Source organism: Aulonocara sp. 'chitande type north' Nkhata Bay, linkage group LG23 (genome assembly GCF_057382095.1).
Source record: "Aulonocara sp. 'chitande type north' Nkhata Bay isolate Kocher_YH1m ecotype deep benthic linkage group LG23, A_spYH_male_GT1.1, whole genome shotgun sequence".
Taxonomy (NCBI): domain Eukaryota; kingdom Metazoa; phylum Chordata; class Actinopteri; order Cichliformes; family Cichlidae; genus Aulonocara; species Aulonocara sp. 'chitande type north' Nkhata Bay.
The window spans coordinates 22019623-22045362 of NC_141365.1; the positions used below are offsets into that span (position 1 = coordinate 22019623).

The window sequence follows — 25740 nt, forward strand, 5'->3', positions numbered from 1 at the left end:
AGGGAGGCTGCGACCTTGCCCTACTCCCTTCTAGTAAATTTCCACTGGCAGATGGTTCCTTGTTATTAACTTCTGCATACAAGCGTGCATGAGAGTCTCCTGCAAACTTACTTATAAGACAATGACACGCTGTAAGAGCCTTTATTGTTCAGGGCCGTGTCTTCTTTAGTGTTCTGAACTATGCGTTTATATGACATTTGTTAATAATATAAAGCAAACCATTGAGGCACTTCAACTAATTTCATTTTCACATTTCACACAAGAACTTTTTGTCCAACATTGAAGAATCTGGTTTTTTTTCTTGTTGTTTCCACCATGGAAGACTGTTTACCTTGGACATCCTTGCGAATGTCTGGTTTCAGCAAATCTAGACGCGATCTCAGATTCTGTCCCATGAAGAGCAGTGCAGGTGTGTGTCCAGTTGTTGCATCGGTGGTATTCCTGTAAGCCAGTAAGAAATTGCAGATTTTCTGTTGTAGCGGCTTACCCTTTGTCCGACTGGCTTTCATTGACTGCTTGAAGGACTGGATGAACCATTCAGCGTGTCCATTTGTTGCAGGATGATGGAGGGCTGAAGTGATATATCGTACTCCGTTACTCCTAAGGAAACACTGGAACTCCTCTCCAGTAAACTGACAACCATTTTCACTTATGAGCTGTTGTGGCAGACCTGTGCGTGCAAACACTGACCGAAGTCTATTGATCGTGCTGGCAGCTGTTGCTTGCTTTACGGGGATGATTTCTGGCCACTATGAGTGAGCATCAACCACAACCAGGAACATTTGGTCCATAAATGGGCCAGCATATTCTATATCAGGGGTCAGCAACCTTTAACACCCAAAGAGCCATTTGGACCCGGTTTCCACACAAATGAAAAAGTGGGGCCACAAATACTTTTTGACATTTAAAATGAAGATAACACTGTAGATACTATTTTTTACCTTTATGATTTGTGTAAACAACTAAAGTGTGTTGCTTATGAAATCCATGAAGTGCTACAGAGAAAATTACATTTTATTCATGTAATTAACACATTCTCAACTCTTAAAGAAACAAACCAAAAGGAAAGACACCCAGTTGAAGGTCTCTTAACCCTGTACTGCATGACTTTTTATTTTTTGGGGAAATATTAATATTTCACCCTATTTTGGGGGAGATTTAAGGTCCGTAATAATATATCAATCATAAAATATGACACCTCCCCAAAATGATATTGGTTTGTTGCTTAAAGGCAACATGGTGCGATAAGGGTAATCAAACACCAAGTTATTCTATAATAAGTTTTATTAGTACAACAAAAATGAACAAATAAACAATCTAAACATTTCACAGAACAATAAAACACCAAATACATCCAACATTTGACCCTAACCCCATGCATACACACACACACACACACACACACACACACAATTACTTTACTTGATTCAGGGATCCACTCCTTAACTTCACTGTCACTCCCTAAAAGCTCACTGTCCTCTGTCTTTATCTTACCTCCAAATGGAGAATTTTTTTTTTTTTTTTTTTTTTTTGAAGGGCCAGTGTGAGACATGAAAATGTGGTTTGTTGCCTCAGGGCAACGCTATGCAGTAGAGGGTTAAATGAATTTAAAAGCTGAACTTAAATGATCCATTTAGCAGATCCATAAAATGTACATTTGTCCAACAACACCTGACATTTTCTCGGTGCCTTTAAGCGTCCCTCACGAAGAAGAAGAAGAATTGATGTTACTCACGTCCTCTCTGCAGCTCACTAGCTAGGCAGGAGAGTTAGCATCCACATGGAGGGTTAGTTGGTTTTTTCGTATCTTTTTTCGCATCTTTTGGCCACTTTCACAAGGATTTCCCCCTCTCTGTCGCCCACTGCACATCCGGGATCCGTTTTAACCTCGCCGCCAGTCTGTTATGTTCTCTCTTATAACTTAACTGGCAAGGTTAAAAAATTGAACAGCTTTGTTCAAGGTTAAAAAATTGAACAGCTTTGTTCAATGAAACCATCACAGGAGATGATAAAAGTTCATATTTTTAATCATTTCATGTTAAAACAACAGAACAGTTTATCAATCCTAGTTTTTGATATTTAACCCCAGGTGAATAAAAATAATGAAATATTAACATTTGTACAGTTTATGCTTTAATGTCTGTGCCTTTAAAAACTGAGAAAAGTAAAGGAGAGTTTGTGTGTGGGGTGATGGAGCACCTCTTCAACCTGAGCCTGAGGTTGGGAAGAGTCCCACAGCTCTGGAAAACCTCCTGTGTTGTACCAGTGCCAAAGACTTCACGCCCCAAGGACCTCAACAGCTACAGGCCGGTGGCTCTGACATCCCACCTGATGAAGACCCTGGAGCGGTTGGTCCTGGCTCAGCTTCGGCGCCTAACAAGCTCATCACTGGACCCACTTCAGTTTGCCTACCAGCCTGGCATTGGAGCGGATGATGCCGTCATTCACCTCCTACATCGTTCCCTCGCTCACCTGGAGACCGCTGGAAGCACTGTGAGAATCATGTTCTTTGATTTCTCCAGTGCCTTCAACACTATTCTTCCCTCGGTTCTGAAGGACAAGCTGGAGAACTCTGGAGTGGACCATCACCTCACTACCTGGATTTTGGACTACCTCACCGACCGACCACAGTATGTGAGGACTCAGGGCTGTGTGTCGGACAGGGTCGTCTGCAGTACGGGGGCCCCACAGGGAACGGTTCTGGCTCCGTTCCTCTTCACCATCTACACTGCAGACTTCTCCCACAATTCCACCCAGTGCTTCCTGCAGAAGTTCTCTGATGACTCTGCAATAGTCGGCCTCATCACTGATGGGGACGACAAGGAGTACAGAGGACTGACTCAAGACTTTGTGGACTGGTGCCAGCAGAACTACCTCCAGATCAACGCCAGTAAAACCAAGGAGCTGGTGGTAGACTTCCGCAGGCACAAGCATTCTCCACTGCAACCACTGAACATCCAAGGTATGGACATTGAGGCTGTGGACAGCTACAGGTACCTTGGTGTTCATCTGAACAACAGACTGGACTGGACTCATAACTCAGACGCCCTCTACAGGAAAGGGCAGAGCAGGCTGTACCTGCTGCGGAGACTCAGGTCGTTTGGGGTGGAGGGCCCACTCCTGAAGACCTTCTATGACTCTGTGGTGGCTTCTGCTATCTTTTATGGTGTGGTCTGCTGGGGCGGCAGCATCTCTGCTGGGGACAGGAAGAGACTGAACAGGGTGATCCGAAGGGCCAGCTCTGTTCTAGGATGCCCTCTGGACCCAGTGGAGGTGGTGAGTGACAGGAGAATGGCGGCTAAGCTGTCATCCCTGTTGGACAACGTCTCCCACCCCATGCAGGAGACTGTGACAGCACTGAGCAGCTCCTTCAGTGGGAGACTGCGGCACCCACGGTGTGGGACGGAGAGATTTCGCAGGTCTTTCCTCCCCACTGCTGTCAGACTCCACAACAAAGACTTTAACTGAACAAACACACACATCCACACATGTGCAATAACACTAAGTGCAATAATCTTTTCTGGCATCGTTGTATTTTTACTCAGTTGTATATAGCATTCGTATTCTATTTTTATCTTATTGTATATTTTTATTCTATTTTATTCTACTGTATATAGTATATTATTTTATTCTATTCTGTACAGCTGTGTACTGTATTTATTCTTATTGTATTCTAATTTTTGCGTCATAACTTTTGCACTGTCCACTTCCTGCTGTGACAAAACAAATTTCCCACGTGTGGGACTAATAAAGGTTATCTTATCTTATCTTATCTTATCTTATCTTATCTTACTTCCTCAAAGAAATCTTTTTCTTCAACTTGAAAACAGTTCAATAAAAATCAACTGAAAGGTGAGCTCACTAGTTTGTTTTGAAGCTTCTGACCATATCTCATGGTTTTTTATCAACAGGTGCAGTTTGTTCAGTTCTGTTTTTAGGACTTCTTCTCTGTGCTGTTAAAATGTTGAGAATAATGTAATTAATATAGTTTCTGGATCGAAAAAGTTCAGACTGACTGATTGACAGGACAGATGATCAGAGGTGCAGAGTTTTTACCATTATCATTGACACCGGGACAGAAGAATGGGTAGAGTTTCTCAGTGAAGGAGCAGCCAGTAAAGGAGTAGATAAGAGCTGCATCATCTACATCATGAAAGGAGACCAGACCCTCTTCATAATCCACAAACACTCCCACCTTCTCAGGACAAAACTGAGGAGAGAGACGGACCTGGGAGTCCTCAAAAGCTACACATACATTTCCATTTACTACTGCTACAGTCCAGTAACCATCCTCAGGACTGAGTGTGATTTCTTCCTTTCTGTTGACTGACTCTCTGACCATTCCTAAAATCCAGTCTCTCTTTTCTTTAACCCAAACCTCAAAGTAAAATCTGCCTGAAGAGAGACTCTGCTTTCCTAAAACACAAACACCTTTAGAAAATCTCTCTGGGTTGTCTGGAAGATTCTTCTTCTCATCACCACAGTGTACTTGTCTTTCATCATCAGACAGGATGAGTTTCCGATGTGCTGTATCAGGATCAAGAGTCATATCCACTGCATACTGCTGGACCCTCTTCAGCTCAGCCTCAAACAGCTTCTTCATTTCTTTACTGAGAGTCTCCTTCAGCTGATCCACAGCTCTCACCACAGTGCCCTCATATGATGGTGGATGGATAATGACCTCTGTCCAGTCCTTGGTGGCTGGAGCAGCTTTCAGGAATGAGAATCTTTGGAGAAGGCGGAGGTGATCTTTAGAGCGTGAGAGCTGCTCCACCTCAGAGCTTCTCTTCATCAGCTCAGAGATTTCCTGTTCCAGATCTTTGATGAAACCTTCAGCCTGTTTCTCTGTTGTTTCCTGTTTATCTTCAATCTCCTTTATGAGCTCGTTGAGGCTTTTCCTGAGAGACTTCGTTAGAGCAGTGAAGACCTGAACACCTTCTGCTTTCTCTCTGTCTGCAGCATCTTTACTCATCTTCACTGACTCTTTGATCTCCTGAATCTTTAGTTGTCTCTTCGTGATCATCTGTTGAATTTCAGTCTCAGTCTTCCCCCAGTTTTGCCTTCTTTCCTTCATATTCTTCTCTCAAAGGAACAAACTCATGAGTCCTGTGGTCTATAACAGAGCAGAGCATGCAGATACATGTCTGATCAGTCTTACAGAACAGCTCCAGAGGTTTATCATGCTTCATACACATCCTGCCTTCCAGGTTCTCCTCAGGATCAATCAGCTGATGTCTTTTCAGACGTGAAGCTGTCAGATGAGGCTCCAGGTGAGTCTGACAGTAGGAGGCCAGACACACCAGGCAGGACTTCAGGGCCTTCAGTTTGGTTTCAGTGCAGATGTCACAGGGAACTTCTCCTGGTTTGGCAGCTTGTTGCTCTGAGCTGCTGCTGCTGACTTTCTGCTGAGCTTCATGTCTGAACTGAGAAACCATCTCAGAGATGAAAGTGTTGATGTACAGCTCAGGTCTGGTCTCAAACACCTTTTTACATGTGGGGCACTGACAGGTTTCACTAATATCCCAGTGTTGACTGATGCAGTTTTTGCAGAAGTTGTGTCCACATGGTGTGGAGATTGGATCAGTTAAGATATCCAGACAGATGGAGCACTGAAACTGATCATGAGATAGAAGACAGCTGGCAGCAGACATGTCTGCACTCTGAAAGAGAAAAGAAACTGATTTTATTTAAAATTCAGTTTTCATTCTATTTAATGTGGATCCATTCTGCTTTTCCTTCTTTCCTGCCACATATGTCCTGTTCCAGGCTGCCTGTGGAGAATCAGTTTCAAGATTTTTTTTCTGTTCTCCTAGTTCTGTTTGATGACAATCCCAGCCATGCGTGTCAGGCTGGATCATGAATATAGGGAACAGGGAACAGAGGTGATGAGAATTACCTCTGTTCCCTCTGTGTTGGATATAGGGAGAGAAATGCAGAATAACAGTTGAGGATATCGTAAAGAGGATGGAAATGGCTGTAGTGAAAACATACTTAAGGTAGAGGATTGGAGACAAAGAAAGTCAGCATGAAATGAATAAAGTGAATCGAAGATTTGCACTGAAACATGAATGTGATCAACTAGACTCACCACTGCTTGTAGAGACTCTGCTGTGTTGTTGAAGACAACCTGATGGACTCTGTTAAATCCCACCTCTCTCTGCAGGTGTGTCAGGCACCCTTGTAGTAAGCTTTTCAGACCTTGAGATTAGGGATGAAAGTCTTGATGCATGCTCAGTCATCCAGGTAAGTAAATCCCAAAAGGTGGATTCTGTTCATCTGGACGTAGGGTTTTCAGTGGGAGAAACGTTTCATGACTCATCCAAGTCATGAAACGTTTCTCCCACTGAAAACCCTACGTCCAGATGAACAGAATCCACCTTTTGGGAGTTAGGGATGAAAGGTTTTAACTCTAAACTTTTTTTCTCTGTCCAACAAATGTAGTCTGATCAGTCCTGCTGTTAAATAAACTCTTATTTCATCCTTTTGTAAAACCAAACAAACACACCAGCTTCAGCAGCATAAAATTTACATATACTGACAAAGAAAGAAAGATCCACATTTGGCTTGGACTTTTAAATTGTGTGATCACGATTATCTGTACTCACCAGTATTGGACAAAATCTCTGCTGTGCTGTTGAGAATGGCTGTATGAACTCAGTTTCATGTTCCTTTAAAGGGAAACAGATAGTATAACAGATTGTATCAGTATTTAACTGAAAGTCTGCTGTGACACAAACATTTACTTTCATCCAGTAAATGTTGGAATGTCACCTATTCAGATTTTTGTCCCATCTCATTCTCGTCAGACTGGATTCCAGGATTCCTCAAACACAGGAGGACTGGACTTTATGGACTTAATGTTAAAAATCAGCAAAAAGAAAATCAGAACCTCAACCCATTTTTACCCTTTCCTCTTTTGGTTGATGAATGCTTCAGTGACCAAAGAACAAAAAATGTTTGTCACTTTTCGCAGCTCAAGATTGAGAGTTACTCTTATTTAAAATGAGAGGACTATTTTTTTTAATGATCATCTCTACTCACCAGTGTTGGACAGAAGCTCTACTCTGTTGTTGAAGAAGGCTGGATAATCCAGTTCAAGTATCTTTGAAAGAGAGAGAAATATTTCATAGTTCTCACTTTAGGTTTCACTTCTTCCTAAAACGCTTGTCCTTCGGGTTTTGCTCCACACCTACAAGACTGTAAAATGATCTACAGTGTCCACCAAATCCATCGACCTGAGCTGAAATATGACTCACAAACTGCTGAATTGATTTGTTGCATCTATTGTAACTACATAGCTGGTGGAGAGTTCAATTATACAGTGTTATTTAGGATTATTGAAAAAAGTTGGACCTGTTCAAGCTTATCTTTTCAAGTTTTTGTGGACCTCGGGTGACTCCCAAAAACCTCTCTGAATGATGCTAAAACTGATCACATTGACTTCAATTCTGTGCTTCAGTGTAGTTTTAAAGTACTTGTAATTTACTTCAGAATCAGCATATCGGGACCTTTCACATTCTCTAATACAATCTAGGATGTGCTACTGCTTGACAGCTTGCTCTACCTTTTTCAAAAAGAGTGTGACCAAAATGTATAAATTTGACCCAAATCAATCACAAAGAGTGTGTTGCAATCAAAAACCACCTTGTGATTTTTTTTTTTGTTGCTAGCAGATAGGAGAAGTTTGTATCGAAGACATTAACTTGTCTGTAAACAGTCACCATTTACTCTCTGAGCTGTAGTGAAACACTAGTGAAAAAGTGTGACAGGGCTGTTCAATATAACGATATATATTGGATGACGATATAAAAACATTTATCGTTTCATTTTACGCTATCGTTTGTTTCGTGGTGTCGCAAAATAAACTGTTTATGGCAATATTTTTTCATTATTTTGATGGTCACTGTAGTGGCTAAATTAACTTCTTAAAGTTCTCTCTTTCTCTTACATTTAATATAACCACACTACAGACGGACAAGCATTTGTTTTTATGCGTTGTCGTTAGCAACAACGACGGTAAAACCACCGTGTTTCCGCTTGTTACACATAAACCTTTCACAATAAAGCTCAAGATCCTGTTGAGACTTTTCAAAATAAACTGAATCACGTGAAAGATGCAGAGTGTTTACAGGTGAGAAGCAAAAAAGAGCCGTCAGGTGCTAAAAAATAAACCTTAGACTCAAATGTTAGAACAGGCTTTTCCCTGCAGCACGCCATGTAATAAATACAAAGAAAGCGGCGGCCGTTACAACTTATGTCTAAAAATGTATAGTTTCATGCATCAGTTAAAACACTCGACTCCAGGTACGCGACGCCCAGCTGGAAACACTTCACGCAAGTCGAGCTGCCCGAGATTCACAGAATTTACAGAAAATGTTACATTTTTGTGATTTATATTGTTATCGGACGATAGATGTCTTAATATCGGGATATGAGATTTTGGTCATATCGCACAGCCCTAAAGTGTGATGCTCTTACTTTGAAGGCAAACCTTCTACACCTCTTTCCTCATGACAACTGGTTGTCAGATAGTTGCAGACTAGTCTCTAGGCCTGTGTATCTGAGGTTTCATTCTCTTGAGCCTATGGTGTCATAGACTCCAAAAAAGGAGACAAGTTAACGTTATGTGGTTAGCGGTCATGTCACTGCAATCTCAGCTATCGTCATCTTGTGGCCTTTAAATAGAGTGCATGTTTAAGGCACTTAAACCGTGGCTTTTTTCAGGCCCAGAAGATGAGTCTTTAACTTCCCTTAAGTACAGTGGCAGTGGATGTGGGTTGGAGATGCAATGAGCTTGAACCTGCAGGCGACCATCTTCACTGACCACACCATCTGTGACGGAGGACTCATCTCTCCTGGTGTCCTGCAAGAAAACAATCATATTTTTTGGAACATGAACTTAATTGCTTTCTTAAAACATTTTTTTCTGCATTTGGTATAAAACAGACTCCAATTTAGACAATCTCAGGCTCCCTCCCCACCGGAGAGGTGACATTCATGTCATGAAAGCATCATTTTAAAAAGGGCTATGCAAACATGGCCAATGACTTTCATTCTAATGATGTGCAAAATGATTTGGGAACAAAACAAATTTTGCTGTTAGAAAACTTGCAGACTTCACTATATATCCCCTCTAAACTAAGTTTGGGGGATGTGATCTTTCAAGAAATGCAGACCAAACTGTTGTTGTTTGTTTACTTACACAGCATGTCTTGTAGAATTAACTGGAGTCACCAGCAACAGCGTAGTGTAGTCATATCTCAAGTCTAATAACAGAAGACGGGAAAAGATCAGTAAAGAAACAACCAAACCAAAGCACAAATAAAACAATAAGTAAAACAGGCTGATCTAAAGTATGATTAAAGTTCAGCCTGATTAATATAAATGTCACTGACAGTTGCTAATATATTGGAAAACCAAAATACTTACCACTGAGTTGATGTCTTTCTGTCCAACAACAGGAGTGCTGGTCCCGAACCTCAAAGACAGTAAGAAGCAAGCAGAGGGAGAAAAAACAGAACATTTTTCAGAAACTGATTTGATCCTTAATGGCTGTGCAATCATTGTAACATAGAGTTTGCTTATGTTGTTAAATAAAGGCTAGATTTGACATTAATAGATGCCACAGATGTTCAAAAGCTGCCACAAAGCATGAAAAAAAAAATGGACGTCCCCGAAAACGTCTGAGCAATTTTGCAAATATGTGATGTCTTGATAAATCGAGCAGATATTTGAACTTTACACAGCTACATTCTCGCCTGAAAATATCTTAAAAGTTTATTTTGTGACCCAGAAAAAGTAATAAGTTTTTTAGCCACGCTCCTCCGCCATTCCCGCGCTTACAAGTACGCACAGGCTCCCAACCGTGGCCGACAAATGCGATCCTCCTTTTCCCCAGACTACCCTTTCTGAGTCACAAAATAACCTTTTACGATATTTTCAGCCGAGAATGTAGCTGTGTAATGCTTAAATATCTACTTAATTTATCAAAATATCACATATTTGCAAAAGTGCTTCCACGTTTTCGGAGAGCTCTGTTATCCACCAGCGCCATAGCTGACCGGGAGGTCAAGGCTCGATAGAGTCTGGGAGCACAGCTATCTCCTGGCTTATTGTTTTCAACCCCCTGTGGTCTTTTGCTACTCAGGTTAAACATGATATATATATAATTCGTTAGTTAGTTAGTTACACTCAACAAAAATATAAACGCAACACCTTTGTTACTGCTCCCATTCCCCATGGGATGGACGTAGAGACCTAAAATTCAATCCAGATACACAATATAACCATCCCTCCCAAACAGTGGTCACAAATCAGTCCAAATGTGTGGTAGTGGGCACATCTGCTATATTGAGATAATCCATCCCACCTCACAGGTGTGCCACATCAGGATGCTGATCTGACATCATGAGTAGTGCACAGGTGTACCTCAGACTGCCCACAACAAAAGGCCACCCTGGAATGTGCAGTTTTGTCTCACAGCAAAATGCCACAGATGCCACAAGCAATGAGGGAGCGTGCAATTGGCATGCTGACAGCAGGAATGTCAACCAGATCTGTCGCCCGTGCATTGAATGTTCATTTCTCAACCATAAGCCGTCTCCACAGGCGTTTCAGAGAATATGGTAGCACATCCAACCGGCCTCACAACCGCAGACCTCGTGTAACCACACCAGCCCAGGACCTCCACATCCAGCAGGTTCACCTCCAAAATCGTCTGAGACCAGCCACCCAGACAGCTGCTGGAACAATTGGTTTGCACAATCAAACAATTTCTGCACAAACTGTCAGAAACCGTCTCAGGGACGCTCAACTGCATGCCCGTCGTCCTCATCGGGGTCTTGACCTGACTCCAGCTCGTTGCCGTAACAGACTTGTGTGGGCAAATGCTCACATTCGATGGCGTCTGGCACGTTGGAGAGGTGTGCGCTTCACAGATGAATCATGGTTCACATTGTTCAGGGCAGATGGCAGCTGAGAATGTCCCAGTTCTTGCATGGCCAGCATACTCACTGGACATGTCACCCATTGAGCATGTTCGGGATGTGCTTGACCGGCGTATACGACAGCGTGTACCAGTTCCCACGAATATCCAACAACCTCGCACAGCCATTGAAGTGGAGTGGACCAACATTCCACAGGCCACAATTGACAATCTGATAGACTCCATGCGACGATGTGTTGCACTGCATGATGTGTTGCACTGCATGAGGCAAATGGTGGTCACACCAGATACTGACCGGTTCTGGGTCCCCAGACCCCCAATAGCGCAAAAAACTGCACATTCCAGGGTGGCCTTTTGTTGTGGGCAGTCTGAGGTACACCTGTGCACTACTCATGATGTCAGATCAGCATCCTGATGTGGCACACCTGTGAGGTGGGATGGATTATCTCAATATAGCAGATGTGCCCACTACCACACATTTGGACTGATTTGTGACCACTGTTTGGGAGGGATGGTTATATTGTGTATCTGGAATGAATTTTAGGTCTCTACGTCCATCCCATGGGGAATGGGAGCAGTAACAAAGGTGTTGCGTTTATATTTTTGTTGAGTGTAGTTAGTTATGGCTATGGATTGAAAACACCCCACCCCTAACGGCTGCACTGTCATGATCCTGGGTCCTTTTGACCCAGCGTTTTGTGTTTTCTCTTCGCGATTTTGGTTCTGTTCTCTAATTGGTGTTTACCCTGTTCCCCCCCGTGTGTTCCTGTTTTATTGTGAAGGTCTGCGTCTTATGTGAGTGTTTTCAGTTTGCCTCCCTGGTCTCGTCATGTTAATCACTCCCAGCTGTGTCTCCCACCTGTGTGTAATCTCCCTGTGTTCTCTGAGTGTATTTAAGTTGTATTTTCTGTCTTGGTAATCGCTGGTTCGTCTGTGTTGTTTCCCCTCGGTCTCCCTGCGTCTCCCCGTATGTATTTCTCCGGACCTCCCTGCATCCTCATTCTGGTTTGGGTTCAGCTCAGCTCGGTTAGCTCCCCCGCAGCGCCTCTCAGCTCGGTTAGCTCCCCCGCAGCCAGTGCTCCTCTCAGCTCAGTCTCCTGTGCCTCCTTCAGTTCAGTCTCCTGTGCCTCCTTCAGTTCAGTCTCCTGTGCCTCCTTCAGTTCAGTCTCCAGTGTCCCCTTCAGTTCAGTCTCCAGTGTCCCCTTCAGTTCAGTCTCCAGTGTCCCCTTCAGTTCAGTCTCCAGTGCCACCCTCAGTTCAGTCTCCAGTGCCACCCTCAGTTCAGTCTCCAGTGCCACCCTCAGTTCAGTCTCCAGTAGCTCCAGTGCCGCCTGTAGCGCAGGCCCCAGTAGCTCCAGTGCCGCCTGTAGCGCAGGCCCCAGTAGCTCCAGTGCCGCCTGTAGCGCAGGCCCCAGCGGCTCCAGTGCCGCCTGTAGCGCAGGCCCCAGCGGCTCCAGTGCCGCCTGTAGCGCAGGCCCCAGCAGCTCCAGTGCCCCCGCTACCCGTAGCTCTGGCTCCAGTATCACCGGTTTCACTCATTCACTCCATGCAGGGAGAAAGTCTAATTTCACCTCAAGGTGCTTTTCATGGTTCAGCCGCCATTGGCACAGTTTGCCGCTCCGGGGCTTCCCCAGAGGCTAGGTCTCAGTCCCCGGCTGATTCTGGACCCCTGAAGTTTATGCAGCCACCTGAGAACTGCACCATGTCCGCGTTGTCTGGGCAGAGCCAGTGCTCAGTGCATCGCCAGTTGCCTTCGTGTTTGCCAGAGGACTCCATGACTGCTGGCTTAGTGGTGACTTCTGCTGGAGGGTCCGTAGGACCGCTCCGGCCTTCGTCTCTAGTCTCCGCTGGGGGGTCCGAGAGATCGCTCCGGCCTTCGTCTCCTGTCTCCGCTGGAGGGTCCGAGGGACCGCTCCGGCCTTCGTCTCCTGCCTCCGCTGGAGGGTCCGAGGAGCCCGTTCAGCCTCCTGCCTCTGCTGGAGGGTCCGAGGGGCCCGTTCAGCCTCCTGCCTCCGCTGGAGGGTCCGAGGGGCCCGTTCAGCCCGTCCAGCCGCCTGCTGTAGCTCCATCATCATCCTCGCCTGCTGCAGCTCCAGGGCCTTCAGCCTCACCTGGTCCAGCCTCTGTGTCTTCAGCCTCGCCTGGTCCAGCCTCCGTGTCTTCAGCCTCGCCTGGCCCAGCCTCCGTGTCTTCAGCCTCGCCTGGCCCGGCCTCCGTGTCTTCAGCCTCGCCTGGCCCGGCCTCCGTGTCTTCAGCCTCGCCTGGCCCGGCCTCTGCCTGTGCTTCGCCTGGTCCGGCCTCTGCCTGTGCTTCGCCTGGTCCGGCCTCTGCCTGTGCTTCGCCTGGCCCGGCCTCTGCCTGTGCTTCGCCTGGTCCGGCCTCTGCCTGTGCTTCGCCTGGTCCGGCCTCTGCCTGTGCTTCGCCTGGTCCGGCTTCAGCCTGTGCTTCACCTGGTCCAGCCTCTGCAGCCTCGCCTGGTCCGGATCGCCATCGCCTGAGTCGCCGCCGTTGCCTTCTGCGCGGTCGGCCCCCTGAACTGCTCCGTCGTCTCCCTCGTCGCCGCCGTTGCCTTCCGCACGGCCGGCCCCATCGCCTGAGTGGCCGCCGTTGCCTTCCGCACGGCCGGCCCCCGGACCGCCATCGCCTGAGTGGCCGCCGTTGCCGTCCGCACGGTCGCCCCCCCGAACTGTGTCCACGTCGCCGCCGTTGCCGTCCGCACGGTCGGCCCCCCGAACTGTGTCCACGTCGCCGCCGTTGCCGTTCGCACGGTCGGCCCCCTGAACTGTTTGGACTCCTGTGCTGTCGGCCCCCTGGCCGGCCCCCTGAACTGTTTTGGACTCCTGTGCTGTCGGCCCCCTGGCCGGCCCCCTGAACTGTTTTGGACTCCTGTGCTGTCGGTCCCCTGAACTCTTCTGCTTTGGACTCTGTTTTTTCCTGTGTTCTGGTGTGCTTCGTTTCTTTTGGTTTTGGACTCGTTTTTTGTTTTTGTCTTTTGGCCTTCTGGTGCTCCGGTTTTGTTTTGCTTCGAGCCCTCCTTCCTGGGCCCCCGCCACCCGCCCTGGTCGGGTTGTTTTCTGTTTTTTCTGGCTGTTTTGTTTCTTGTTGGGCTGTCTGGGGCCAGCCTTTGAGAGGGGGGGGGGGGGGGGGTACTGTCATGATCCTGGGTCCTTTTGACCCAGCGTTTTGTGTTTTCTCTTCGCGATTTTGGTTCTGTTCTCTAATTGGTGTTTACCCTGTTCCCCCCCGTGTGTTCCTGTTATATTGTGAAGGTCTGCGTCTTATGTGAGTGTTTTCAGTTTGCCTCCCTGGTCTCGTCATGTTAATCACTCCCAGCTGTGTCTCCCACCTGTGTGTAATCTCCCTGTGTTCTCTGAGTGTATTTAAGTTGTATTTTCTGTCTTGGTAATCGCTGGTTCGTCTGTGTTGTTTCCCCTCGGTCTCCCTGCGTCTCCCCGTATGTATTTCTCCGGACCTCCCTGCATCCTCATTCTGGTTTGTCTTATTAGTTTACCCAGTTTAGGTTTCCGGTTTCATGTTTTGTCGCCACCGCTGTTTGTACTCACACCCCTGTAAATAAACACTCATCTGCACCAGAGCTGCCGCATTTTGGGTCCTATTTCATATTCCACACGGCTTGCCCCGGCAAACCGTGACATGCACCTCCCGAAGAATTTTGTCTGGGCTCTTATCTCCCTTTTTATTTCAAACAATCAACAGAAAATTTCACAGACATATTTTTATGTAAGGTTTTTAAGGCTGTGGTGTTAATTTTTAAGTAACATGAGCCCAGCCGCAGCAGCAACGCTAGGCTAACACTAACTAGCTAGCAAAATTATAAACCTGGTGCTAAACTAAGAGAAGCCACAAAATCAGTTTGAATAAGAGTAAACATTTACTCACCAAGTCAGTGTATCAGGTAAAGATCCACAATAATCTCTTGAGCTGACGCTTCTCCAGGTTTGCTCAACATATTCCATAAAAAATGCTGGCACCATGAACATGCGGACTGATCCGAGAGGGAGAAGGACGGTAGTCACGTGGCATTTTCAAAACACATCTTTCATCCTTCCACACTGAGAAGCAAAACTTCCAGCTTACTTAGTTTTTCTAAGTTAAGATAACTCAAATAAATTGAGTTTATCAGCATTTTTGCATAAAAAGTACTGGTAACTTATTTAAATCGAGTTCTAATAACAAATTGATAAAAATTGAGTTCAGCCTATTTAATATTTTTAATTAAACACAATATTACATTTTACAGTGTACCTTTCTAATGTGATGTTGTTGTCCCTGGCTCTCTTTCTCTGTCTCTCCCTCCTGCTCTGTTCCTGTGCTACTGCGAGTGTAACTACCGCCCCTCCTATGGCGTTATTTTTGTGCCACTATTCTGAGCTATTCTGCCTCGTTTGAGTTTTGGACGAAATGGATTCTGGGATATTGCATTTCGTCATTTCGAGCTGATTGGAGACCAAAACAGCCAATCAAATTCTTTTTGCATCCAAGTCTGTGATTGGCTGGTCTTGTTGCACAAATATAACGGTGTACAGAAAGAGTTGAGCGCGCACAGGCAAAAATGTTGAGAGCGCAAGCAACACATTGCGAGCAAGCGCAAGTGCAAAAACTGAGTGACAGGGGCTGCTATTGTGTGTGTATCAGAATCAGAATCAGAATACTTTATTCATCCCGAGGGAAATTAGGGGTTACAGCAGGCAGCACGCTAATGGCGCATGCGCACTCACAAAGGAACCTTCTGACCAACTTTACACAAACATCACATTGGGCAGACATGTCAGAAGGTAGGCTGATAGGAAAAAAACAACGAAAATACACTACATGAGGTAAGAGGAGGAGAAAAAAAACTCCACTCAGACTGAGCTCCTAGTGGGAGAACAGTTTGATAAAAGAAAAAACACCTCAGCACAAAAGCACATGACTATCAATACACCATAGAAACACGAGACAAGCAACAGGGGCGGGTAAAGGGTAAGAGAGAGCCGGCGTAGACAGCGCATCCGGTCCTGCAGCATCTGTGCTGGTCCAGTTGACTGCTATCATCCCCGGTAGGGCACAAGCATCGAAGGCGTTGGAAAGGGAGGGGGATGAGTGAGTGCTTATCAGTGTAAGTGTGTGTGTGTGTGCGTGTCCATAGTTTAGCTGAGACAGTGTCCTTCGGCCTATCAGGCTAAGTAAACAGTCCTCCAGCCAATCCAGGTGTCCTTCATGGGGCGGGAAGAATAGTCATCACACAGTCGTTATCAGGGAGTTGTTTTGGTGGGCTCCAGCCTTGGGCCTGCAGCTGGGGCCGTGGTGTCCAAATGTTGAATATTGTTGATTTCTCCTTTGTGAGCAGCTCGAATTCTAGCACTCCGAGGCTGGTCTCTCGATCTCCCGTTGAAGAGCTGCGAGCCTCCCCATGATGGTATCAAAATTCTGTTCCGTGGTGTTGTCAGTCTTTTGATTCTGAGACCTCACAACTGCAGTGATCCGTTCCGCGATGTTTTCCAACTGTCGCTCAAGGGTCTCATTTTGAGCAGGCCTCTCTCTGATGTTTCCCCTCATACGCTCAATGGTGTTGTTTTGAGCCTTCACAGCAGCTGTAAGCGTCTCCAAGGTGTTGACCATATTACGTTCGTTGTGAGAGGTCGCACCTCGTCGCTTCGAATCCAGCGGGCAGCCTTGTGGGGGTTTGAACAGCCGGTTCCGCTTTCTTGGAGTAACAAACACTGAAATACATTTTTTGCACGCAGCAATGAATTTTGTTCACTCAAATTTATCTTTTCTTCGCTCAAAATGCAACACTTGCACCTGCAATTTTATTTTACATGCACTCAATTTCTTTTTTATGTGCGCTCAAGTTTTTTTTTACGTGCGCTCAGAATAGTGGCACAAAAATAACGCCATACCCTCCCCCCTCTTCCCAGCGCATAGCACAAGGCTGGGGTGCGGAGTGAAGCGGAAAAAAAGTGAGAGAGAGAGGGTGAGAGAAAGGAAAGAAAAAACAAACCCACGGCTTGTGTCGTTCACGTCAAAGATCCGGCTCTAAGAGCCGTTTCGTTCGCGACCGACACATCAACTGTTCAGAGTATCATGGCTGCTAGGCAACCTGAACAGCGCGACGAAGGCTAGACCGTCCCATTTCACAGTAGTGATGGTAAATTTGATTCTTTTTACTGAATCGAGTTTTAATGAGTCACTCACCAAAGTGAATCTGATTTTTTGAGTCATTTGATTCACTGAGTCAGTCGACCAGAGAGTGCAAAAAATTTTCACTCAAACTTAATTTGTTTCTCTTTTCATGTAAATCCTACTGCTAAGATGAATGATTCTAAAAGAAAACAACTATTTTATAGAGCAAAAAAGAGCAAAAACATTTCTAAAATTAAGCAATTTCCTATCAAAATTGCTTAATAAACATTTATTTTATTTTATTTTTATTTTATCAGTATTTTCCTTAAATGTGTTAAATATCTATTTTCTCATCTAAATGTCCACTGAGCTGTGAGCCAGGGGGCGGTAATGTGCCTTAACATTGGTTGCCAACCAGGAAGAAGAAGAAGCTGTGAGCCAGGAGGGAGGGGGTGAGTGAGTGAGTGATTCGTTCGCTCTATGATTCAGCACAGGAGGGAGGGGGTGAGCGAGTCCTGAGTGATTCGCTTACGATTCAGCACAGGAGGGAGGGGGTTAGTGAGTGAGTGAGTGATTCGTTCGCTTACGATTCAGCACAGGAAGGGAGGGGGTGAGTAGCTCAAATGTGCTGTTAGCATGTAGAGCGATGCTACTGTGAACCGAGGAGCTATTTTCTTGATGTGAGCTTCTACTCAAGGTTTTTTCTTCCAGTTCAGAGCAGAAATATTTTTGTTACGATGCTGGATGTTGTGTTTTTCTCCACAATTTTAATTATAAGCTAGATACATTGCTGCTAACAGCAACAGGGATGAGTCAGTGAGTCAGTTGGGCTTGTGAATCATGATTCATGAGTCAGTAAAGTGATTCTCGAGTATTGAACGATTCGTTCATGATTCACGCATCACTATTTCACAGGCCTCTCACTTCCGCGCTTCGTACTTCAAGCGTGCAGACCCTGAATTGGGACACAGCCATAAAGTGTGAAAATTTGTTTTACCAGTGAGATGTGTCCTGCCTGCATTTCTCTTAACATTTTGATGTGTTTTAATGAGAATCAAATCAAATCAAATCACTTTTATCACAGTGTTCGCTGTGTCGAATCTAGCGTAGAATACGTTTAGATCCTCACACAGAGAGGCCGTGGTCTGCGGTGTGCTGGTTTTCCCTCTAAAGTCTGTGATCGTGTTTAGTCCCTGCCACATACTCCGAGGGTTGTCAAACTGTTGCTCCACCCTGTCCCTGTACTCACGTTTGGCTGCTTTGATCGTCTTCCGGAGTTGGTAATGTGCGTGTTTGTAGTCCGATGTGTTCGCGGAGGCAAAGGCGGTGTTCCGTGCCGCCAGTGCCGCGCGAACATCTCCGTTAATCCAGGGTTTTTGATTTGGGAAGGATTTAACTGTTCTGGATGGGACGACATCTTCCACGCATTTCCTGATAAATCCGCAGACTGAGTCTGTGTACTCATCAATGTCCCTAGCAGCCACGTGAAACATTTCCCAGTCCGCGTGATCAAAACAGTCCCGCAGCGCAGACTCCGATTGGTCCGTCCAACAGTGCACCGCCCTCCGGGTTGGAGCTTCCTGTTTCAGCTTCTGCCTGTAGGCGGGCAGGAGCAGGATGGAGCGGTGATCTGATTGGCCGAATGGGGCGCGGGGGAGGGCTTTGTACGCATCCCGGAAAGAGGTGTAGCAGTGGTCGAGTAGCCGGTCTCCACGAGTGTTAAAATGGATGTGTTGGTGGAGTTTGGGTGAGACTTTCTTCAGGTTTCCCTTATAAAAGTCTCCGGCTGTGATAAACGCTGCCTCTGAGTGTGCGGTTTCCTCGCTGCTGATCGCGCTGTACAGTTCCCTGTGTGCTCGGCCAGTGTCGGCTTGTGGGGGAATGTAAACAGCCGTAATAATCACTGCTGTAAATTCCCTCGGTAGCCAGAATGGCCGGCACTTAATCATCAGGTACTCCAGGTCCGGTGAGCAGAAGGATTTGACCGGGTGCACGTTCGCATAATCATACCAGCTGTTGTTGATCATGAAACATACACCACCGCCTCTGCTTTTCCCAGTAAGATCCTGTGACCGGTCCGCGCGGTGCACAGAGAACCCCGGCAGTTGTATTGCGGAGTCCGGTACCTTGTCCGATAGCCAGGTTTCTGTGAGGCAGATCACGCAGCAGTCCTGCATCTCTCACTGGAATGAGATCCGTGCCCGAAGCTCGCACAGCTTGTTCTCCAGAGACTGCACATTAGCCAGTAATAAACTGGGTAACGGTGGTCTGTTAGTGCTCCGTCTCAGTCAAACCAGAACGCCAGATCTTCTCCCTCTGCGTCGGCGTTTGCGGCCTCCAGGGCCAGAGAACAAAGGCGTCTCAGGTGAGATGAATAGGGGGTCTGCAAACGGAGCGTCCGTGTTGCAAAACTTGAACTCCGGAAAGTTATAAGAAAGACCGTCTTTTATGTCCAGTAAGGTTTGTCGGTCGTACACAAGGAGACATGTGCTACTCGCGAAAAAATAAGGAAAAGTAAAATTAAACACAGAAAAAAGCTGTTGCTTGGGGGAGCTCGCGACGAGGCTGCCATACTTGGCGCCATCTTGTAGAAAATCAGGGAGCATGAAGACTACCTAAAGGAAAAGTGCGTCTGTAAAGAGGAATGTGCTTCAGTACATGAAGCTGTAGTGAAGCAAGGAAGGCCTCTTAAATTTGGGAATGGTTGGATTATAAAAACCTAGACCATGGCACTGAGGGACAACTTCTTCTCCAGAGCTGTGAACTCTGTCACCCTCCTGCATGCACAGACACATCGCATGCATTAAAACACCAAAGACATGACATGTAACTGCATAATGACAATACAAGTTGAATCATAAAAGGTGAGATCCTTTTGAATTGCTTTCACCTGGAAACAATGAAGTTTAATTCGACCAGAATAGGAATGGAAATGAAAATAAAATTAAAAAGTACAGCATGTACTTGGCTGCAAATTAGTGATACACCAGCAGACTAATGATAGCTAGCTAGCTAAATAAATAAATAGATAGACAGACTGTAAATGGCTCTAAAAGCTGACATTAGCTAATAATGTCTAATGATCTACCCTATACTATATTAGCTAAACTGACAAACTTGCTGCTGAAGCTTCAAGGCCTCTGTGTAAGAGCACGGAAGCATCAGGACATTCAAACCTGTTTTTATTGTACTCCTAAATTAAAACTAGGTTTAATTCAAAAACACGGTGTCACACTGCAGTATAAACAGATCCTTTTGGAGTGTACATTCAATAACAGGGCAGTGAGAATGATTTCTGCAAAACCTTTAACAAACATTTCTAGAATTAAATCCCATACTGGCCAGTCTCTGATTTCCCTGATTGTGAAGCTGCTCTCAAACGCATCTTTGGGTGTTTACAAAACTTTCCGTTTTCTTTTTTTTCTTTGAAGGTTGTGGCGCAGATGATCGGTTCCGTTTAAAGCTGCGTGTGAAGGTAATGTTTTCATTGCTAACATGACCTGTGTGCAGCTTACAAACAACAGACGTTAACGGACTCACAGCTAGAACTGGGAGCTCGGGACGAAGGAGGCTTACAGTAATTGTTTATCCGCAATTTAGTAGTTTACGTTTGTTTGCGCAGAGTCCCGGTGTTCCAGATCTACTGGCGTTTAGATCAACTGGCGTTGGTCGAACAGATGTGTGGCAGTCTTGCGTTTCAGTAGCTACTACCGACAAACCAGCAAAAAAACGCCAAATGTGTCATCTGTGACACTTGTGAGGTTGTCTCAAACACACTCCGTCAGTCTTGATGCTGTTGAACAACAAAATGTATAAAAATGTGGCGAGTTTACCTGGTGATATCCTCATGCGCGACGCGATCGCGAAAACAGCAAACAAGTAACACCACGCCGATGTTGTTCACAGGACAGCAAGAGTAAACGATCGGGAGACTGTTGTCGTCGTTATCGTTCCCCTCGCACGGTTTATTTCTCCGAATTCAGCGTTTTTGCTTCACAACTAAAGCGAGCAGTTTACTTTGTGCACTAACATGGAGTCGGGTCAACCAGCGCCACCTCTGGCCAAGTGCCACAGCCTACAGCCAGATCAACTGGTGACACACATCTGCACCACGTTTGAATTCGTGTCATGCACATTTGTACCTTTCAATTGTCTCTGTTTGTGCGTCATGCAAATAAACCTTTGAAAAGAATGAAATGATATCATATATTCCTTATTGGCCTACATTTGTACAAAATTCCAAATTATATACACAAAGTCATAGACATCACCACTCCAATTGGTCATCATGATTTTGATATTCTCTTTTTCCATAACAATGAAATACACCTTGGACAAATATGACACATCAATATTTCATTAGTGTTGTCACATCACATCCTGTAAGCATCGTCTGTCTGTGTCTTTTCCCTGGAAATTAATATTTCCAGCCAATTTAGGCAATCCATCAACATGGCTGGAGTTATATACAGTCTGTATAAGTGTGGTTAATCTAATGAACATTTGTAAGGAGACGGCAGTTACTTTGAATTCACAGCAGTTACACAGTGATTAGTAATAAACATAGCCAGTGAGAGTGAGTGGATTTAAGAAAGTCAGTGACTCAGGTGTGTCGCTTGGTTTGTCATCTGTTTGTGAGACTGGAGGAGACGTAGAAATCCTTTGTTTTAAATCTTAGTTAGGAAGATTCCTGTTTGAAAACAAGCACTTTCTGTGAGGAATGCAAGAAGTACATCTGCAGAAAGCACATTTTGTCCAGCATGTGGACAAAATTGAAAATGTTGAGCATTGAAAAACTGAGAACGTTGGGCAAGTTCAAAAGAAATGTGTTTGTAAGAACGAAAAACCAAATTGTTCCTAAAATAGTTATGGAAAGTCACTGTTGTATGTCTGTGTTCTACATGTTTATCTAATGGAAAATAAAGTTGCTGTTGTTTTATTGCAGTTTTTGGATAATTCTGAGTGGATTTACACAGTACGGGTCAAAATGACCCGCAACAAAATCAATGTCAATTGTTTGTTCTTCAACATAATACAAGGGTTAATTTCCAAAACTTGCTTATGATCTTCAATTTGTAGCAGATCCACTATCACACAGCAGCTGGAGCAGTCTCCAATGGAGGTCAGTCCACTACTACCATAGCCTACTACTAGATTAACTTGTGACACATCTGCACCTGCTGCTATGATCACATTGAGTAGAGGCTAAGTGGCTGCACTAACCCCTGGTACATCCAAATCTGCCCACAAACATGTTGACAGATGCAATGCCAGCAATGTGGATTGTCAACACTAAAAACAATCAGTAAGCAAAGACAACAGGGATCACTTTTTTCTGTTTATTTAGCACCCACAACATTTGTCCACAACACTGTGGTACCACTTTCCACAGAAGGTGCATTCAATCTGCAAGATTGAATGAGATTGTCAGGGTCATTGTCTGACTGTTTATTACTAATCACCTGCAGTACATTCACAGTAACTGCCATCTCCTTACAAATGTTTATTAGATTAACCACACTTATACAGACTGTATATAACAACCAACTCTGAAATGTTCGTTTGCAGAGGGAAGACACAGACAGACTATGCTAACGACATGTGATGTTACAACACTAGTGAAATATTGATGTGTCATATTTGTCCAAGGTGTATTTCATTGTTATGGAAAAAGAGAATATCAAAATCATGATGACCAATTGGAGTGGTGATGTCTATGACTTTGTGTATATAATTTGGGATTTTGAACAAATGTAGGCCAATAAGGAATATATGATATCATTTCATTCTTTTCAAAGGTTTATTTGCATGACGCACAAACAGAGACAATTGAAAGGTACAAATGTGCATGACACTGATTCAAACGTGGTGCAGATGTGTGTCACCAGTTGATCTGGCTGTAGGCTGTGGCACTTGGCCAGAGGTGGCGCTGGTTGACCCGACTCCATGTTAGTGCACAAAGTAAACTGCTCGCTTTAGTTGTGAAGCAAAAACGCTGAATTCGGAGAAATAAACCGTGCGAGGGGAACGATAACGACGACAACAGTCTCCCGATCGTTTACTCTTGCTGTCCTGTGAACAACATCGGCGTGGTGTTACTTGTTTGCTGTTTTCGCGATCGCGTCGCGCATGAGGATATCACCAGGTAAACTCGCCACATTTTTAAACATTTTGTTGTTCAACAGCATCAAGACTGACGGAGTGTGTTTGAGACAACCTCACAAGTGTCACAGATGACACATTTGGCGTTTTTTTGCTGGTTTGTCGGTAGTAGCTACTGAAACGCAAGACTGCCACACATCTGTTCGACCAACGCCAGTTGATCTAAACGCCAGTAGATCTGGAACACCGGAAGAGCAGCATCTGTATCGTCTTTTAATTTTCATTTTCACTTTAGAGGCAGGTTACATTTGCAATTGTAAATCAAAGTTTTCAATGTTGTGCTGTGTAAATGAACTAACAGCTGTATTCTTTTATTTGTACCTGTAATGGTGATTCATTGGCATTAAGTATATACACAGAAGAAAGTACTTCGAAGAAACGGGGGTTGCACTCATGTCTCGGCACGAGCAGGAAATAGAGAGAGGATTGTGGTAGCTAAGGTCTAGCTTAGCTACCACGATGTGCAGCAATTCTTTGGTTCTTCTGGTCTTCTTTCCCTTTTGAATTTTCAGTTTCTGCAATTTTGTGTTCAGGGCTCTGTGGGAGGGGGTGGTGGTAGTACTGGTAATACTTGTTTTGTTTACACTGATAAAAGTAAATGTACTGTATTTGTATGACAGGATGTATGAAAACTACCATCAGCTTGTGCAAAACTGTACTATAGCTGGTACATATGGTTAAGAACAAAAATTATTCTTAATCGTTTTTTAGTAAAATATGTTATTTGGTTAATTTTTAGGGTTATTTTCAAGGACCAGTTAACTCCGAGATTTCAACTTTTGTTTTCTCTAAACTCTAGTCTGTGTTTTACCCAAGTGTCAAACTTATTATTTTAGTTTCCACACATAAGAGGATATAATCAGATGTGGATGTGAATTCAGCAGCATGTATCAGTGTGAGGACAGACAGGAGGGAGTCCCTCCCTCTAAAACCACTCTGTGTGGGGAACATGAGAGCCAGACCAAAGCTCAGAGGTGAGATGACCACCTCTAACTGTCCATGACTCTTCTCCATGTCACAGCTCAGCACTCACATCACTGCTCCATCATTATTCACAGGAACCAACCTGGACCTGAACCTGATCCAAGCTGTGTGTCATTAAAGAGCGACAACTCCAAGGGTTTTATTACTGATTTTAAAGAAGGAAGATGTTCTGCTGTAGAGAGGTAATCTATTTATATATGCTTTGTCAAAATACTTGTCTCCTTCTTGATTCTTTTTTTTTTTTTGTATTTGTCACATGTAAATTTTTCAGATCACCAAACAAATATTATTTTCAGACAAAGATAACCCGAGTAAATATAAAATGCTGTTTTTAAATAGTTATTTTATTTATTCATGGAGAAAAATATTTATCCAAACCTACTTGCTAAATGAAAAAAAGAATTGCCCCTCAGGAAATCATCTGAGCTCACACGGTGGGGCTAGGTTTCACAGCAGGTTCACCCAAAACTTTCACCGATTGTAACCTACACCCGTTTTCACACCTTGGCTCGTGTGATTAGGTAGAGGATCAACAGGGGGTTCATGACTTCCTCAGGGGACACTCCGCTAGGGCTTAAATCTAGGGCTCTCCACCATTTGACCCTAGAACTGAAGAAGCTTCTCAGATGAGAGGTGAAATGTCTTCAAGCAACTTAAATAAGTCCAGAAGCTTTTTTTTCCAGAAGATAAAAAGCACATAGGTAGAAAAAAACACATGGGTGTGAAAGTGGCATGTTGCATGAAGGGTTTTAAGTAGAGTAGAAAAATCACTAGCTCAGGATCTCTACCAGAGTCGTGGGAGCTTTAAGGTCCTGAGCAATATCTTAGTAGTTGCAACAACAGCACTATTCTGGACGGAGATCACAGATGTTGTTCCTGGAATCTGTTGGAGCTAATTGCTCCCACTTTTGTTTGGTCATTGCCCAGAGTGCTGTAATTACTGTTGCCTTTACCTTATAATACATACCTTATAATTATTTATACCTTATAATAATTTTTGTTATTTACTATTACTTACAAAATCTGTATCATTGCTCAACAGATGGGACCAAGAGAGCTCAGAGTCTCCCAGTAGCAAGTCTACCCAGCAGCATCACTTGGACTCCATATTTATGGTCTGTACAACAACTACATTTGCATGTTTTTTATATTCTGCACACAGCCCTCTTCATGCTGCACTCTGTAGACCAGTGAACTGTGTCCAACATGGATCTGATATTTGGCTCCATAATTTCAGTTTGATTCCATGATATTAGTCTGATTTGGTCATTCATATAGTATTCTGTTCCAGTTGCTGGAGGACAACATCACCACTTTTGCCAAGAATGAGCTGAAGAAGATCCAGATGGTTCTCAATCCAGATTACCCAGAATGCCTAAAGAGTCAGAGAGAGGATGATGAAGAGCTGGAGAGTGAGGCTAGAGAGCAGATAAGAACCAGCAGAGAGGCATTTATGAAGATCACACTGAACTTCCTGAGGAGAATGAAGCAGGAGAAGCTGGCTGACTGTCTCCAAAACAGTA

The 25740-nt window shown here is 44.6% G+C and overlaps 3 protein-coding genes across 4 annotated transcripts in view; 2 read left to right on the top strand and 1 right to left on the bottom strand.

Moving 5' to 3' along the window:
• LOC147301704 (erythroid membrane-associated protein-like) lies at positions 1–21106 on the bottom strand. Its single transcript, XM_086284222.1, has 7 exons — positions 20905–21106; positions 9430–9478; positions 9203–9266; positions 7042–8863; positions 6606–6668; positions 6089–6198; positions 1–5660 (listed from the first exon to the last, which is right to left on the bottom strand). The coding sequence occupies exon 7, from the start codon at positions 5072–5074 to the stop codon at positions 4007–4009; it is 1068 nt and encodes a 355-aa protein (XP_086140348.1). The 5' UTR covers positions 5075–5660; positions 6089–6198; positions 6606–6668; positions 7042–8863; positions 9203–9266; positions 9430–9478; positions 20905–21106; the 3' UTR covers positions 1–4006.
• On the top strand, positions 8789–22225 carry LOC147301705 (uncharacterized). The gene is made up of 5 exons (XM_086283555.1): positions 8789–8865; positions 11963–12781; positions 12828–12928; positions 20503–20546; positions 22151–22225. Exons 1-5 carry the CDS (start codon positions 8789–8791, stop codon positions 22223–22225), a joined length of 1116 nt encoding a protein of 371 aa, XP_086139681.1.
• Positions 20502–25740, top strand: part of LOC147301706 (protein NLRC3-like) — a 12548-nt gene continuing 7309 nt past the window's right edge. The window contains exons 1-5 of one of the 2 annotated variants that reach the window (XM_086284176.1): positions 20502–20546; positions 24070–24207; positions 24292–24399; positions 25260–25332; positions 25509–25737. In XM_086284176.1, coding sequence (XP_086140302.1) covers positions 24119–24207; positions 24292–24399; positions 25260–25332; positions 25509–25737 — 499 coding nt within the window. In that variant the 5' untranslated portion in view covers positions 20502–20546; positions 24070–24118. Of the gene's footprint in view, positions 20547–23014; positions 23217–24069; positions 24208–24291; positions 24400–25259; positions 25333–25508; positions 25738–25740 lie in introns of those variants that run through there. The other variant, XM_086284177.1, reaches the window with a different exon arrangement.